The 17,469-nt window shown below is 39.9% G+C and overlaps 2 protein-coding genes across 2 annotated transcripts in view; both read left to right on the top strand.

Annotated features, from left to right (window-relative positions):
- The window catches only part of LOC121335719 (mitotic checkpoint serine/threonine-protein kinase BUB1 beta-like), a 5,333-nt gene extending 1,434 nt beyond the window's left edge, over positions 1-3,899 (top strand). The window contains exons 3-7 of the mRNA XM_041404109.1: positions 1,309-1,535; positions 1,812-1,924; positions 2,464-2,561; positions 2,849-2,901; positions 3,684-3,899. Coding sequence (XP_041260043.1) covers positions 1,309-1,535; positions 1,812-1,924; positions 2,464-2,561; positions 2,849-2,901; positions 3,684-3,841 — 649 coding nt within the window. The 3' untranslated portion in view covers positions 3,842-3,899. The remainder of the gene's footprint in view (positions 1-1,308; positions 1,536-1,811; positions 1,925-2,463; positions 2,562-2,848; positions 2,902-3,683) is intronic.
- LOC121335718 (mitotic checkpoint serine/threonine-protein kinase BUB1 beta-like) overlaps positions 1-16,900 on the top strand; it is a 24,577-nt gene extending 7,677 nt beyond the window's left edge. Inside the window, exons 8-16 of the mRNA XM_041404108.1 lie at positions 4,254-4,540; positions 5,386-5,543; positions 7,680-7,826; positions 8,000-8,115; positions 8,392-8,553; positions 9,244-9,386; positions 12,032-12,203; positions 12,566-12,672; positions 16,349-16,900. Of these exons, the coding sequence (XP_041260042.1) occupies positions 4,254-4,540; positions 5,386-5,543; positions 7,680-7,826; positions 8,000-8,115; positions 8,392-8,553; positions 9,244-9,386; positions 12,032-12,203; positions 12,566-12,672; positions 16,349-16,538 (1,482 nt within the window). The 3' untranslated portion in view covers positions 16,539-16,900. The remainder of the gene's footprint in view (positions 1-4,253; positions 4,541-5,385; positions 5,544-7,679; positions 7,827-7,999; positions 8,116-8,391; positions 8,554-9,243; positions 9,387-12,031; positions 12,204-12,565; positions 12,673-16,348) is intronic.
- Positions 16,901-17,469: the final 569 nt, after the last annotated feature.

A 17,469-nucleotide genomic window follows, 5' to 3' on the forward strand; every position in this document is an offset into this window, starting at 1 on the left:
GCTGATAAACCCCAGGAGATGGGGTGGTTTAGTTAGAGCAGAGGAAAAGGCATTATGTTGCAAGGTTGCTCTACCTTTGTGTGGCTAATGATGGCCAGGGAATAGACAGGCTCCTTGTGAGAGAGGAGTGGGAAAGGCTGTTGGGCACTACAGACAGTTCCCAGGGGTCTGAATTGCATGGAGCCAAGGAATGCTGAGAGGTGCTGGGCAGCAGGGATTGCATGTGGACTGCAGAGCGGCTCTGCCCGTGCCTGTGCCGTGCTGTAGTGACAAATATGTGAAGTCTGCATTCCTGTTTAAAATGTAAGACTGTTTCTTTCTCCTGAAGGTCGGTGATGCCACGGCAGAGGGTAAATCTCTTGGCATGCCCATTTCACTGGGATGAAGATTTGTCATTTGCCAAGGCAGAGGCTTTTCATAGCAGGGAGAGGGACGGGTGGGCAGAACTGAGCACCAGGCTAAGTTAGCTCTGAGTGACTTGGGCAGAGACTTGGTATGTGGGTTTAGATTACACCTAGATGAAATCTTAAAAGTACTTTTTGGATTTTGAATCCGTTTTCTTATGATATCATCGTTACCTGCCAGATGTGGAAGTGTTATGCTGAATCTGTTTAAATGTGCTATGCTGCAAGCCATAAGCTCTCTTCCTGGGTTCTTGGCAGAAGGATCCTGTTGGGATCTTGGTATTGATCCCCACATTCCTCCAATAAAGCTTTAAAACCCCAAACATTTGGAGCAGCTGTTTGCATCGTGATCAATCCCAGATTTGATTTTATCCAGCTGAAGTCATGTGGATTGCTGGTGTTTGTAAAGCTGTACCAGCATTGCTTCTTCTCTCCTGAAATTAGCATGTAGGTTTCATCTGGCCCAAGAATGTCCATTTTTCTGTCCCTTTTCTTGTGTGTTCCTTTTCTCCCAGATAATCATTCTACAAACCAGAGTTTAGGGACTTGTGCTTGTGGGCACACAGCTGTGAATGGAATTAAACTGAACAGATCCTGTATCAGGATGCATGACAGTTCAGACATCATAAGAATTTTATTTGTTTTTGACTGCACCTTATAAATACTTTAAGTTGGATTTGTCTTCTGTTGTTTGTTGTTGTTTGGTTTTAGTTATCACACAATTCTGAGTAGTTTGGTGTTACTTATTCCGATTTTCTCATGTATTTTTTCTAAGCACAGAACAGAATGTCTTTACAATACTCCAAAACTAGGTTCTGAAATTAGCCCTGCTTTCTCCTGTGCCTGTTTTTCTGTGCTACAGTGAAGTTCACAAAGCCCACATAGCAAATTCCTGCTTTTTCAGGACCCCCTGCAAAATTGAGCCCAGCATAAACTGCGTGTTAAGCACTCGCAAAGCTGAGGAGCGGGAGGACCCACTGCAGCGAGTGCAGCAGCAGCAGCAGGCTGCTCAGGCAAAGAAAGAGATGGTGATGTACTGCAAAGAGAAAGTTTATGCTGGAGTGGATGAATTCTCTTTTGAAGAGATCCGAGCTGAAATCTACAGGAAGAAAGCGAGAAAGAAAGACGAGGGTATGTTCCAAAGTGGGCTGGAGCAAGTAAGGCATTCCAGATGGAATCATAACATTTTATTTGCTTCTGTCTGTTATTGCAGCTGCTTCTCTTTTTCTACTGGAGTAGTTGTTTAACTGCTGTGAGGTACAGAGACAGTAACACATTCAACAGCTTTATGTGGAAGCTGTGGGACAGGGAAAGACCACCAGAAGTTTTGGCCCCTGCAGAATTTAGGCTGCAGCCACCAATTGTATGTGAAATAGGCATTGGGCCTTAGAGGTGTTCTTTCCTTAGATGAAATACAAGCCATAGAACGGAAGAAGGAAGAAATACAAAGGAAAATTGAGGAGCTGGAGCAGAAATTAAAGAAAAAAGAAGATAACAAGCAGCAACAACCACATGAACAGGTATTGTCCTCATTTAACTGCAAATAGCAGCAATTTTAAATAAAAGTACCCAAGAAAGCCAAAAGGAAGTGTTTCTGATATTCTTGTAACACATTTTGAAGTTCTTTTGAAAGGATTCTTCACTAGTGAAGTATATTCTTTCTCTTTCTCTTTCTCTTTCTCTCTCTCTCTCTTCCTTCTCTGTTTCCAAAACAATGCCTTCAGAGTAAGTACTTTAAATAATGAAACAGAGTTGTGATTTTGTAAGCTACCTAACTGCTTACATATGTCCTTAACAGTTGCAGGGTAACTAAAATCTCCTATGAAAGTATAAATATGGTTGCAAAGAGTAAATGATGCCTTTTAACTTCACTATGCAATAAAAGTGGACTTTACTTTCTTCATGCAGGTAAGATAAGTACAAATACAAGTAGCTAAAGGCAACCATTTTCTATCAGGGTTTTAATGGCTATGCAAAATTATCATCATGTTTTTGGAACCTTTTTGCCTGGCTTGTGATTCTACCACTGTAGAACTGAAATGTGGCTTTGTTACCACAGGCAGCAGAGGTAATGGGAGCTTCCACACCTTTGGGATTGCAAGGATTTACTTTTTCCAGCACAAAAGAATATGGGGAGAAACAGCCTCAGTCACAAAGGTAAAGGAGGGGTGTTTTAGCCAGCAGAGAGAACACTTGTGAGGCTATGTAAGCATGACTAGTAACATGGATCACTAGCAGCCTGTTTTCTCAGGTAGAATGGAATATAGCCTTGGCATCAGCCTGTAACCAGGATCTGTGCTCTTTCTTTGTTTGATTATTTGTCTGAGGGATCTTAACTTTTTGCAAGAAGCATTTGTCATCTTGGCTTAACTTTTTTACAGAGTTTACTTATGTTTTGTGAAGGTCTGTAGAATACAAACTTGTTTATTTTATCTTTTTCACAGTGAATTCCAGGTCTATGAAGATACTCAACTACATAAACCATCTTGTTCCGAGGGTACGTACTCAAGTTTTTTACCATGAACAGGAAGGTCTGGTTTAAAGGGAAGTGTTCCATGAATACCAAGAAGGCAGCAAAGTAAAACCCAAAGCTTAGGTGGATTAGAAGAATGACAGTGCGTTTGTTAGTAGTGCCTTTTACCTTATTGAGCAAAACATGGAGCATCTAAGAACTGTCACTATTTGAAAGGACTTTCAAGAAGAAGGGCATTTTTCTTTCAGTAGCTGGAAAGTTTTCTTCCATCTTTCATGTTTGCAGTCTTACTAACATTTCAGAAGAGTTTAATGCTATAATGAGATTAATAATTACCTTAAGTCCTTTTTCCTCAGAGGTTTTGCTAGGGGAATACATCCCAAAATTGCCTATTGTTGATTTTGGTAAGTTTTGTTGGGAAGGTCAAATCCTGAAGAATTTTACTTCTGATTGGAGTTGACTTTTGTTGCTGTTGACAGCAGTTATCCAGACTCCTGATGTATCCCCAGACAGCCACAGTGGAAATACATTTTTAAACTCTAAGGAGAAACACAGAAATGAGAGTCTTGCAGAAAAATGTACAAATTCTGAAGCATAGTCTTAAACACATAAAATGGTGGTAAAGGGGTGGTTAATTAACATGGCAAAACCAAACCTTTTAAATGGGTTTCTTTATATGCCAGCTCTGTAACTTGCTGTTAGGAGCAGTACTTCTAGAACTGCATATTAACTATTTTAACTAGTGTTGGATATGCTATTTTAGAAGAACTGTGGATATGATAGAGCCTCTTGGTTTTTCTTTACAGATGTAGGTCTGCTTCCCCCACCGGCTGCTGTTCCATTTTTCTCTATATTTGATGAATCCTCTACTTTGACAAATCAGAATATAAGGCAGAATTATTCAAGACCTGGATTTCAGAGGGAAGGAAAACAGAAACATCAAAACCCTTGCTATAGCAGCTGAAATAACTGTTTCTTGTAGGAGTGTGTGGGGATGTGTGTTTTGTTTTGTTTATATTGTATTTTTTAAATTTAATTACTCAGAGTCCTTGATAAAGAAATACTCTTCTCTTCTTTATCTTTGACCTAGAACTATTTAAGCTGCTCTATAAACTTGCTTCATTCTGGAGAGCTGTAGTATCTATTGCTTACTGCTGGTTCTACGGTAGAAATTGGTTGATTGGAATGATAATAGACTTAAACTCTTGAGAGGAATTTGTTGGAGGTGGGAAGCTGCTCTAACAAATATGTAGTGTTGGAAGGTGATGGAGTGGAAGAAAGGGTTGAGAAATGTTCATCTTTTAAAGAAAGAAAGAAAGAAAGAAAGAATGGTGATAAGATCTGCAGGCTTTCACTGTCTTTTCTGTTTTTTCCAGGACGAGCTGCATGGAATTGAACGTTTGAGTGAGGATGCGATTGTGAGCGGCTCCTACAAGAACAAGACCCTTTGTGCCAACCCAGAGGACACGTGTGACTTTAACAGGGCTGCCCACCTGGCCTCAACGCCCTTTCACGGGGTGGGAGCTCAGAGAGTCCCAGCTCCTGCTTTCTCTCAGGGTGAACTGAAGGAAGATAGTCCAGAATCCAGGAGTGCACCTCTGAGTCAGGAGACACCGGTGGGTGAAGAGGCCTACACTGAAGCTCTGAGTGTAAAAAAACTGAGGTAATGAACAGCCAGGGACCTTAAACCTCTTCTCCTGCATGTCTTTCATGTGGTTTTAGTGTTGCTGAGCAAGGAGTTTTCTGAAAAGACCAGAATATCGTGGAGAGAGCCATTTCTTTAGCTCAGGGTCCACTTTGCCTTGAGCCGATTGAAGAGGTAATAGCAAGCCCACTTGCCTTTTTGGATTACTGCTGTGGGACTAATTTACAAGGTTTTTTAACCAATAACTTGCAGAGAAATTAATAAATGCACAAGGTTTTTTAACCCAATAACTTGCAGAGAAATTAATAAATAATAAATGCTTTCTGTCATCAAACATGAAGAGCAGTGTCATCAGTTCCTTTTATACAATTGGCTCATGTACTTATTTTGACTATATAAAATGTTTTTAGTGTTTGTAGTTTAGTTTGTGGTTGAGTTGTTTTGCTGGCTCTTAGGATGTAAACATGTATACCACACTGAATGTGTTTTTTACTCGGGATGTTCCTTGCTCATTATAATTAGGAAGAAATATTTCCCACCCAACCCTTCACTGCTTTGAAAGCACTGAAATTTTGTAGCAAAGATTGTGATAAATATTCAGGATGTTTTCTGTTGTAGCAGTTAAATTTGGTGAAAGAGAAGATTAGTAAAATCATCTCTAGACTAAGATTCTGAGTATAATCAATTATCAAAAGTGAAATGAAGCTCTGACATTACTTCTGGCTTTCTGCTAGGGATGGGAAAGTATTTCTTCATGTTAATTAAATCTGGGCGTGCACTGTATCCTCTCCTAGTCCCCCGGTTGATGTTATCTACAAATTGTATCTTTGGTTAGTCTGAGTACTTGATGGCTTTATTTACAGCCCAATCATGGAAACCAGCCTGGAAGATGCTCACTCATCAGGTGCTTCTGTCTCAGGAGGTTCTCTGTCCTCTGTTACACAAACATCTGCTGTGAAATACCTGCAGATCAGTGAGAAACTGGAGCTGGCTCAGAGCTTGCCTGCTGAATTGGTTACTGGTTAGTATTAAACTGAACTTCACTCGCAACAAATAACTTGCACCTTCACTAAATGTGGGGATTTTTCTGTCCTTCCTGTATCCCACTCTGCTTTGTGTGTTACTGTGACTGGTGGCTCAACTTGTCTTCCTTGTCTGAAGCAGCAGCGAGGTGCAGTACAGGATGCTTGTCAGCATCCAAAGCATGTCAGTATTAAGGTGACAGGTAAGTTACCTAGGGTAGTAAAGCAGGCAGTCTGTAGGAGTAATGAGGTCAAATTCCAAAATTAAAAATTTGGACTGGTTGGCAGTAATAACTGCTAAGGTAGCTTTGTTTTGGTTTGTCTTTCTTTTCTTTCTTTCTTTTCTTTCTTTTCCTTGTCTTCCTTGTCTTCCTTTTCTTGTCATCATACTGTGTGTCTCCTGATGTGCTGATAAGCTACTACTTTGAAAAGAATGGATACAAATTTGGAGTTTCTTCCTGTCATCATACTGTGTGTCTCGATGTGCTGATAAGCTGCTACTTTGAAAAGAATGGATACAAATTTGGAGTCTAGTGCAAGTTGCATAATTTTGGTTTAAATCTGCATTTTAAGTATGCTGTAAACTGTTATGCTTCTTCACAGTATCATTATTATTCCTATTGATGGAAAGCAGTACTGATATTTAAATAGTCAATATCTTTGCTTATCTTTCTCCTAGTTAAAGGCATTTGTTTCTTTCTGTTCTAAATATTTAGATTACAGTTAGAACAGAAATGGTCACAAAAAGCCTTCAAAATCTGGCTTGTGGAATTAGATGTGTGTTGGATGATAGTGTTCAAGGTGTTTAACCTTTTTTAGCTACTTTGGTTGTGTTTTGTGGTTCTTTATTAGAATTCTGTATTTGAAATTTCAGTGTATCTACTCTGGAGAGTTATGTTCTCACATGCCTACAGACTATTTTATGATGAAGCATGCTTGGCACTTGGAATGAAAATACAATTAGAAGTCATGTCACAGAAATAGCTGGGATATTTTGGATGCATCTTTGTGTTGTTTTTATCATATGTACTAAACTTTAGAGCAAGATGAAAAATCTTTTTAGAAAAAAAGAAAGCATTTGTTCAGATGTGTTAATGGTCCTTTCTTAACTTTGGATCTTTCCAGTTGCTTTGTTTCTTGATTTCTTGACATCTCCTGTGAACTGCAGCTCTCACCCTGGATATAGTAATTCTTAATACTGTGTAAAGGACAAAAATTACTTCAGGTAGCTGTCCATTTATTCCTGCAAAACATGCCAGTAAATTTCCTAGGTTTGTGATGGCAAAAGCTTGGAACACATTGTAGCCTCCAGCCTACATTATTTCCTGGATCTTTCACAGCATTGCTTCCTGAGCAGTACTTACTGCAATGCTTTTCAAATAAGGGTGGGCATAACAGTAGATAATCTGCTTCCTACCTGTATGCTGTGGAAATATAAAATGTTCTCCCTCATTACAGCCATGGCATTTGGGAGAAGGCAGTAGAGCCATCTAGTTCTTGTGTTTTGTCTCAATGATCAAGCAGAGTAAACATTGAGGCTGTCTTGGTTTTTTACAGATCAACTCATCTATTGAATCATCTTATGTTCTGTTACAAAGGAAAATGAGTCCAGTCCTACAGGTGTCTTCCAGGAAATAAAAGACATCATATTCTTAACATTGCAGTGAGCAGCAGAGTTGGAGTCCAACTTTGTTTTCCTTTTCTTACATAAAACCTCTGCTGTAATCAAAGGACTAAATTTCCCTAAACCCCATAATTAAAAAACCCCAAACGAATCACTTGCTATGGGCATAGATTAAAAAAATGGATGTTGATTTGCAGACTGAGGTTGAATTCTGCTGTGGCTGAAATAATTCAGAGCTTTGTCTCTTGTGAAAGATACATTTTGCATGATGCTACAGTGGAATCCTTGAGACCTCATGATAAAAGTCTGTAAGGCATTTTAAAGACAAGGGTCACATTGACTTCCCAGAACTGTTGGAAAGAGATCAGTTGACTTGCTAAGAGGTGAATAGTAAATCAGAACGTGGATTGAAAGTTTCCAATATCCAGTTTACTTACACTGACAGATACAACCAAGTTGCAAAGAGTTAACACAGTTTCAGCTCATCTCTTCATGTTGTTTGTTTTCTTAGATGATGATGTGGCTCAGATCCTGTGGAGCCCTGAAGAGCGTAAAAAGCTTCTGAGTTCTGTGCTGTCCTCATTGGCCGCTTCTCCAGGTTTTCACTTGGAGGCTGGAGCTCTGCCTCACATGGAGGTTGAGAAAGACGTTGAGCTGGGTAGGTGTGCCAGAGCCTCTGCAGTGCAGAGTTTGTGTTCTAATGGGTTTGAATTAGGGTTCGTATCTACCCTCTTAGTTTTATGTGGCACAGATGGGGAATGACTTGGGAAGAGCTATTTTCTGGCTATTTACATACTTATGACAGTTTATGAATATAAACTTTCAACACAGGAAATGAGACTTACTGCATCAAAATGGAATATTGGAACAATGAAGAATACAAGATGTTTTTTGCCATTCCAACTGGTTGCATTTTCCAGTGGGATGCAAAGGGATTTGCAATAAAGGTAACACACATGATGGTTATTGTACAAGAAGTGTGAACTGGTAAAATCTCATCCATTAATATAAACTCTTAATTTCTGAATGAATTCATTTCCATGCAAGAAATTTGCTACTTTGAGTCCTCTTCCTGAGGATCTAGATTAAAAGTTTCTGACTGTGAAAAATGTCTTCCTTGATCAAGTGGGAGGGGGGGAAAAAAGAGGATAAGAAAAATATGAAAATGAGCAATTTACACTTTATTCCAAAAATAAATGTTCTTCTTATGTACCTTCTTGTAGGTGTATTCTCAGCCTGTGCCTTGGGATTTTTATATCACCCTTGAGTTACAGAAGCGTTTGAATTCTGACTTTGACCAGAGCTTCAGTGAGAATTACAGCTGTTACCTGTACCAGGATGGCTGTGCCATTTTGCACAAGTATACAAATTGCTTCACACTCAGGGTCAGTACAGACAAACCGAGGACAGTTGCAAGGTCCAAACTCCTGCTTGGGTGCCAGCAGTGAGTTTGGAGTGGTGTTATGCTCCTTGCTGAAGAGCTTCTCCTGTCTAATCCTGCAATACAGGTGCTCTGGTCTTTATCTGTGTACAAATCAGGGCTGTCTGTTAATGCCTCAGTTGGGTCTGGTTTCTCATTCATAAATCATGTGCTTCTCAGAGACAATCTTGAACCAATTTTTCACATATTCTGTCTTTGTGAGTCATAAAGACTGGAGCCAAGAACCACATATTATTCCACAGCAAGATTTGCATCTAAAGCTGTTGTTTAATTTGACCTCTTTCAATACATTCCAGTCAGCTACAGCAAGGTCACAGCAATTAATGTCTTGCTGAATGATTCTCACTTTAAGTCTTGTAAGTGCATTTTGAATTGTTGCATACAAATAGGACTGAAATTCAGTAGTGATTTCAGTCTTCAATTTCTCCCTCCTGGTCTTTTGTCCAATTCTGAACAATAATGTTTCCTAGCTTACATTTCTTGTAATTCTGTCTGGGCAAAATCTGATTATACTGAGTTTATGGTGGGACTGTTACCTCTGTACAGATGAATAATGAAACAAAAAGTGAGCTATAAATGTTTCACCTAATCTAAGGTAGAAGGGTACAGAGTTAGATGTTTATTCTCTTTTCAGGATATTCTCCATGACCGTAAGTTCATCACAAAGGAAATCATCTTGTTGGTTGTTCATGATCTTCTGCATGTGGTAGAGAAGCTGCACAAAGCTGAGATTGTCCATGGAGATCTGAGGCCAGAGGTGTTTTTTCTGGGAGACAGGTTTGTCTCTGCCTGTGAATATGGGAGGGTACAGAACAGTCATTTCAGCTACAGCCCCTGTGCTGCTGTAACGTCCACCCTTGAGCTGGTGTACTGAAGTACTGAGGCCTGAACAACGGGCCCTGAGCCAAAGCTGACCTCTAGATGAACCTTCCAACCAAATGATACATTTGTATCTACTCATTAATGAAGAATCATTAGCAATATGATGCATGTACTCACTCGTTGTCAAAACATGCATTCACGTTCCTGTATTTAGAAACCAGATAAGGCCACACCTGGGTTTTGGGGGTATAGGAGCAAAGGCAACTCCCTGGGCTGCTCCTTGAGCCTTGGGCAGGCTTTGGGAGGAACCCAGGAGGAGGCTGACCCCAGATGTTCCTGCACTGGAAGTGGTGTGAGCTTGTTTATTGCCCACTGTCCAAGCTGGGCCCTGTCCCAGCACAGTTGGAAGTCTCTTTGCCTGCGGGTGGATGCACCCGTAGGAATTCCCAGTCCTGGGAGGGGATCTCCAGTGCTTGGCTGTGACAGGGTCCCCTGTGTGGCTCTGGAGGGTGGTGGAGTCTTAGAGTGTAACTGGTGCTGTATCTTAATTGCTGTAGGCAGCCCTTGGTAGCAATGATGAGATGCATTGCTGAGCTTCTCCTTGTGTAATTCTTTATAGTCTTGCATTATAGAAAATGACACTATTCCTTAAGTTGGTTTCTGTGCCTCTTGTGCTGAACCTGCCCACTGGCAAAACAGGCCTGATTTTGCAGTCCAGCTTTTTTAGGCTCCAGTGTATTCTGATAAGAGTGAAACCACTTAATTTAGGAATAAGCCTTCCTGTAGAAATAGTATAGATTGACATTGTAAAACAAATTAGATCCTTGCAATTGATAAGATTGGGCAATTAGAATATCTGGCCAATATTGTTCAATTAGAGGAGCAGTTGATTATGTAATCTCCTCCATGGCTTCTGCCCTCCTCCCCTACCCTTATTATGGCAGTGATTACGTGGTGCAAAATCAAGTGTCCTTGGAGAATTTACAGGCAAGAGATAACAAAATTTTAGGAATGTGTTAATAAGTGTCTGTTCATTGTGGGAAGGAAAGCTGGAAAAGTACTGGAAGTTACACTGAGGCATTTAACAGTCTACAGAACTACAAATACATGAAGAATACATAAAAGCTAAAAACTTCAGGCATCAGTGGGAAGCCAGTAACCACAATATCTAATGAATCAGATATAATTCCATTACATGAATTCACTGGGGCTGTTCTTAGTTATCATTGATATGTTAAAAATAGCTATTAAATTTATTTTGAGCATACAGTCATCTAACATACATACTCCCAACATATTTTACTTATAATTTCTTTGTGATTATTTTATTAATAACTTATTTACATAATTATTTATAAGTTACATACCTGTACTATGCAAGTTCTAATATTTTCTTCACCTCCTGAAATGGGTTGTCTTGCACATTCTTTAGGGTGCTGTGTCCTCTTGGAAGTCACTGATCTAATAGTGGCTTGATGGACTTGGATACCTCCTGCTGAATTCCTCTGTGGCAAATACAAAACAAACAACTGCCAAAAAGTTAGGATAATGGTTTGGGGCTTTTTCAGATAGCAAAAGGACAAGTGCATAGTACAACTTACAAAATAAGCTCAGAGCATAGGAGTATGTAAGAAGAGCAGTAGTGAGAGCTGTGGTGTGTGGGTATTGTTGGCTTGGCAGTTGTCCTCCATGCCCTTCTGTTTTGTCTTCCCTCACCTGTAGACTAGGAGAAGTTTGTTGAAATATTATCAAGTTGAATTGCTTTTTCTATCAAGTATTCTGAGATTTAGATGGAGAGGGAGAAGTGCAAAACATTACACTGATTCCACATTTATTCTTGCCTTTTTGCTTTTATCTATTTTTTATGTTCTTTACATATCTATATTTGTAGCTCTGTAGCCTATTATTGCAGTTGTAGCTAGCATTTTACCTACTCTATTAGACAGAAAGACAAAATAAATTCCCCAGTGGCTCCAAGCCCTGGGGTCTCTGAAAGCCAAGGTTGAAAACCAGCTCTTCAAGACACATATTCATAAACAAAATTTAGTTCCTGTCTGAGGGCGATTGTTCAGAAATGGGTAGAACCAGGGGGAATTACCTCATCACCCCTGTCTCTAATTGAGGATTCTTGTCAGTTATGCTAATTTGCTAAACATATAAAAATTGTACCTGCTTTGTTATGTGTGCATCTTCAGCTCTTTTCATCCGGCGTGTCGTGCACCATAAGGATCCTTACAAAGGTAACCCCTTTTTATCACCTGTGTCTGGCTCATCATTTCAGGACCAGTGAAAAGACATCACACTATTCCCACAGCCCACAGACTTTGTTTCAGATAACTGTGACAAATACAAAAGTAGCATCATCCTCACCCCTTTATTGTTTCTTTGCTTACTGTGGAGACGGCACTATCATCCCTCAGCTCCCTGCTGTGAGCTCTTGCCATGCAGTGCAGCCCTAGCAGCAGTAGTTCTGACAGCAGCCATCAGAGGGGAGTATTGACATGGCTAAGACTCACCTTCACTGTGCTGTTAAATTTAATTCTAAAAGACAGAAAAAGTTTGTTGCATTGTCTTCTGCCTCATGTGCTTCCTCTGCTCAGGATCTGCGACCCGTTTTCCAATGAGGAGGTGCTAAATGCTCTGAAGGTGCTGGATTTCTCTCACAGTCTGGATTTGAGGCTACTGCCTCAAGTCAGCTTGCCCTATAACTTTCCCACAGCTCAGACTCCTCATGGACAACAGCTTCTGGCAGAAAGTTCTCTTCCTTATCAGGTGAGTCTGTATTTAATAGGACATCTTAATTTCTATGTTTTGTTTACAAAACCCCTTTTCTTAAAATAAAATTTACAAGTGCCATGGAAAGTTCTGATCAATAAACACTGAATACAGAGAATTTTGCATCTGATGGAATCTTTGGCATTAAGTGAAAGGATTAGCAGTGCTGTTCAGTGATTGTAACTACTATATTTACTTAGAAACCTATAATGAAAACAGAATTTTGCCTTTAGAAGTTTTCTTGTTTAACAGGTCTCTGAAAGATTCTGGTGTAAGGATGGTTCTGACTTAAATGTGTGAAAGCAGTTAGAGCAGAAAGTGATAGACATTGAACTTTGTGGTATTTGTTGTGATTACAGGTTGACTTGGTTGGCATTGCAGATATAGTCCATTTGCTGTTGTTTGGGGATCATATCCAGGTCTATCAGGAGAATTCCACCTGGAAAATCAGCCAAAACTTTTCAAAGTAAGTCCTTTTGCAGAGGGGGGCTGCTGGGAAAGAAGTGACATCAAATTTTATTTTCTTCATAGTGATACTGTCTTCAGAGCTTAGACTGTACTGTCTTCAGAGCTTGGATTGTACAACAACTTGGGGCTGTTTTTGCCAAAAAGTGTTAGTTTTGTGGGGCTGGAAATTGTGAAGCTGTTGGACTTCTTCACTGGTGGCCTCAGTGCTGCATAGGAGACAATTTTAAGTTGAATATGAATAAACGAGATGAGATGATTTTGCTTTTTGATCCTATCAGGTGAGGCACAGTCAGCACCTTACAGCTTGGAGAAGTTTGTAAGTGGGTGGGGGGTGAGGGGGGCAAAGATCACATGGGCTTGTTGCCTCAGAGATGGATTAGTTTGGCTTTCTGCTTTTTTTTTTTAATTCTACTAAGACACTGATGGCAGAGTGTAACAGCTGTAGAAACAGTACATCTGTACAGCAAAGAAAATAATTTAAAATTGTCATCTAAGATGCAAGTGTGCAAACAGCTGCTTTTTGGAAGCCGCTGTTGTTTATTTTGTTAGGCACATACTGCAGGTTTTCTTGCCTTGGCATGTCACAAGGATTTTCCAGAATTCTTCCAGCAGTTGCTGGACAGGTATCTGATTCAGGATCCTGCATCGCTGCTAGGACCATTGCTTTAAGAAAGCATACTACCAGCGTGGGAGTTGTCCAGTTCCCTAGCAACCTGTACTGCTTACATCTCCCAGTTTGTTGTGTTCAGCCTTTGGAAAAAATCCAATCTTCTTAAGCTGGGTACAGAGGAAAACATGTCCTTTTTTTTAAATTTTTTTTTTTTTTATTCTTCCTTTACTGGGTATATGTCTGGTTTTCTACTATGATATCCTTTGTTTAATTCTGCAAGAGATTAAATTGTGCTACTGCAGATGAAGCCACATAAAGCCTGAGTTGAGAAGGCTGAGACATGGTGTCAGGGACCAATCAGGATGTGGGTATGGGAAAAAGAGCAGTAACTGTGGATAACTGGAGCAGGAGGAATAGTAAGTCTGAGTTGGGAAGGATAGGGCTGTCTGTCTGTCAGTGAAGTTTGGAGAGGAGGAGTTTATTGGAAAGGAATTGTAGTCAAAGCTGTGGATTCTGGATTGAAAAAATTAGGATTTTGGGCTGAGGTAGAAATTGGAGGAGTCTTGAGGAGGTGGGAAAAAGAGCAGTAACTGTCTGGATAACTGGAGCAGGAGGAATAAGTAAGTCTGAGTTGGGAAGGATAGGGCTGTCTGTCTGTCAGTGAAGTTTGGAGAGGAGGAGTTTATTGGAAAGGAATTGTAGTCAAAGCTGTGGATTCTGGATTGAAAAAATTAGGATTTTGGGCTGAGGTAGAAATTGGAGGAGTCTTGAGGAGTGAGACCTGTGAAGGGCTACAGGATACAGAGCAGGAAGAAGATAAAGTCTGGGCACAAGTTCTGTAGAGCTGGAACCAGGCTGTAATGGCTTCTTGCTCACCTGCATGCATCAGTTCATAATTTGGGAGTTCAGAGTACAAATAAGGAATTTCTTTTCCATCCTGTCTTCTGCTTTCCTTCTGAAAGTGTTACAGACTTATCATTCATCATCTATACTTACTTGTCAATATCAATTATTCCAATAAATGTCTGCATAGGTGCTTTAGTTACACGTTGTACTGAAGTCTTATGTCTACAGTGTAAATGAGGTATTTCATTATGTGGCAATAAGGAATTTGCACTGAATCCATTTCCGTTCACACATGGATCTTTTAGTCTGTGTAGTTCTTTGCTCTAGGTAGTCTGAAGTTTTGAAGTAATCTGTGACAAGCAAATTCACTGCTGCAGGGAGCCTTCTTCCACCAGAAGAGGCTCCACAATTGAGTATTCCCTGGGAGAAGAGTCAGCTGATGCAGATCAATTTTGCTCTTCGTGTTGTGCATACAGCCACTCGTGCTGGTGACACTGTTGACACCTCTGAAGACACAGGATTCTTCTTCCTGTTGCTTTTAGTAATTATGCTTTTGTAAAAATGACATTCCTTCTGTCCTTTGTGTTCAAAGTTCTCCAAGTGATTTGGAAAGTGATTTTTTTTTTTATTTCTTTGAGGTTCATTTGAGTTTTGGGGTTTTTTTCAAGGATTTTATTGACAGAATAACTTTCCTAAAAACAGGGTTCTGAGAATTCAGATATTGACAACTAGAACTAAGGCTTCTTGCTAGAAGGCTGCCTGGTGTTAAATACAACCACCATGACCCTCTTATCTTAAGAAAGCTTTTTAAACAGGACTTAATTATTTTTATTAAACAAATGTAGATATAGCAGAATGACTCTAAGAGCTACCAATTTTACTACCAGTTCAGCAAATTACCGAAGCAGTGGGGAATTGCAGGGTAGAGCACAACATTTTTCTTCCAAGGTCAATGGCTTTCAATAAAAGAGAACCCACTTAAAAGGTGACAGAACAAATGGAAACCACTGAAACATTGTGGTAGAGGTTTAGGAGAAGGTAGAATGTAAATTGTGATCAAGCTGATTTTTTCATCTCCAAGTATAATGCTTACAGCCTGTTTTTCAGGGGAGAGCTTTTACCATTATTAAAGAATGGGTATGGTGATTTTTTTCTGTTTTCACTGCACTATTTTAGGAAACTTCATCTGTGCAGGTTTATGTGAGGCAGGGTATAGGAGCTGTGTTTGAATTTTTAGGACTATTTTTGTCACTCAGAACTCCTTACACCTCCTTAGCAACACTTCATCTCCTCTGCCACACCTTTTGCTCATCTAATCCCACAAAGAAAATGGACTCAAGTCTTGCATATTTTTTTCTTGGTTAGGTTCTGCATTGACTTAATTATTTTAGCAAATATAAGATTTAGCAGTGAAATAGTACAGGCTGGATTCATTTTGAGACTGGTTGTTGCTGTTTTGTGAGTCAGTCAGATAAAGCAGAGGCAGATAATTTGTTTCAAAGCCACTGTAACTCCTAGCTCGAGGGAGAAAAGTGCTTCAGTAGTCAGTAGCAGTGTGAGACAGAAGAACAAAGGGTTTGCTCTAATATCAGTTTTCTGAGACTTAAATGAGTCACTTAACCTTTTTATTCGTGTTGTGTGGGTACATCTGGGAGAGAGGGGATCTATTACTATTAATTGTCTCCAAAATATTATCTGTACAGAGCTCTGGCAGATGGAAGGTGGGGCAAAAAGGAAGCAACACTGGCTCTAAACCACCTTTTTTTTTTCTTTGCAGCTTTCCTTTAATAATGCCCTGTTAACTTAGCTTGCAAGTGGGTAAATAAGATTTACCTCTGCCTTTTATTCATGAAAGGAGTGTCCCGAGTTGTTCAGTTCAAAAATGTTCTTGATAATTCCTGTAAACTAAAACTGCCTTGGCTTACTGTGCATGGTGGTAGTGGTCAGTTATACTAGAAGAGGTAACTGTATAAACAGTTGGTTTAGACCTGTGTAGTTACTATCCAGAAACCTATTGGAGAATGGGGTCCCTACATTTAAAATGAACAACTTATTCCTAGTTTTCCTTTATATTTACTCAGGTGAGTGAAATTATTTTTTCAGGTATGGTTGTCCCTGGATGTTTAGTGCTGAATATAAATTGAGACCTTGACAGACACATTGTGTGTGTGTGTGTGTGTTTGTATCGTTCCACTGAACACTGCTCTGTTTGTTTTAGGACCCCTGACAGTGATTTCTGGAGTAAACTTTTTGAGAGAATTCTGAATGCAGATGGTAAGTCCACAGTACCTCTGCTGAGAGAGTTGAGAGAGGAAATCAGAGAAATGTTTGACAGCTCTTTCAAAGAACGACTTTTGTTGAGCTTAGCTGCTGTGGGAGAAACTTTCCTCCTGGTGAACATCCAGTGACTTCATAGGAAACAAACACATTTTGTGTTCTAGAGAAGAATTTGTTGTTGCTTTCTTATGTTTTCAAATGTAAAATGTAAACATGAGAGTGATTGGAGCCATTTCTGCAATACTTCACATGGGACTTGCTCAAGAATGTTTCTATTGCATGAGTGCATGGAAAACCTCCTGAGCCTCTACGTGAACCTTTCTGTGTCGGAGCAGTTTGTGAGAGAAAATTGTTTGTCTTAACTGCCACCTCCCCTTCTTGTACAGCTCCTTAAAAATTTAACACCTAACTTGCACCACACTCTGAAATGTCTTTGTCCTGCATTCAGTTGGTCCTTCAGTTGGTGTTTAATCAATAAAGTTGTGTTTTGGTAGCGAGTGTCATTTAACAATGCTATCAAATGGTTTCAAAAGACTTCATTTAGAATCCATGCAGGAGTGCTGCTGCGTGACTGGGAATGTTTTGTGGCTGCTGGATGCAAAAGCCCCTCCTTTGGTGGCAGCTTTCATAACCACATGGGATTTTCTGGACACTTCAATACAGCTTAAATGATTCTGTTTGGAATGTGCTCTCATAGAAAGTTGTCATAAGAAGAAGCAGATGAAGTCACAAGTGGAAAAGCTGCACACATAAACCTTTTTTCTTCTTAAGGCAAGAGTTTTGTTTACTTTTGCAAGGGCTGGAGTTCCTGGCTGGATTTGAGCATCCCTGAAATCTCAATTTGCCCTAAGTGATGCGTTGGCAGGCTTTTGTGAGAGGTTTTGTGGATAGTTATATGTGTTAACCTTTTATGTACTGCATTACTGAAACCAGTACAAAGGCTTCATTTTATTCAAGACAACAGAGTTTACCAGATCCAAACCCGAGGTGGTACTATGTACTTGAAGTGTAGGGAAACTTCTCAGACTTGGGATTTACTTCCTTGCAGCTTCTCCCACACAG

Source organism: Onychostruthus taczanowskii, unplaced genomic scaffold, assembly GCF_017590055.1.
Source record: "Onychostruthus taczanowskii isolate IOZ18803 unplaced genomic scaffold, ASM1759005v1 scaffold208, whole genome shotgun sequence".
NCBI lineage: Eukaryota > Metazoa > Chordata > Aves > Passeriformes > Passeridae > Onychostruthus > Onychostruthus taczanowskii.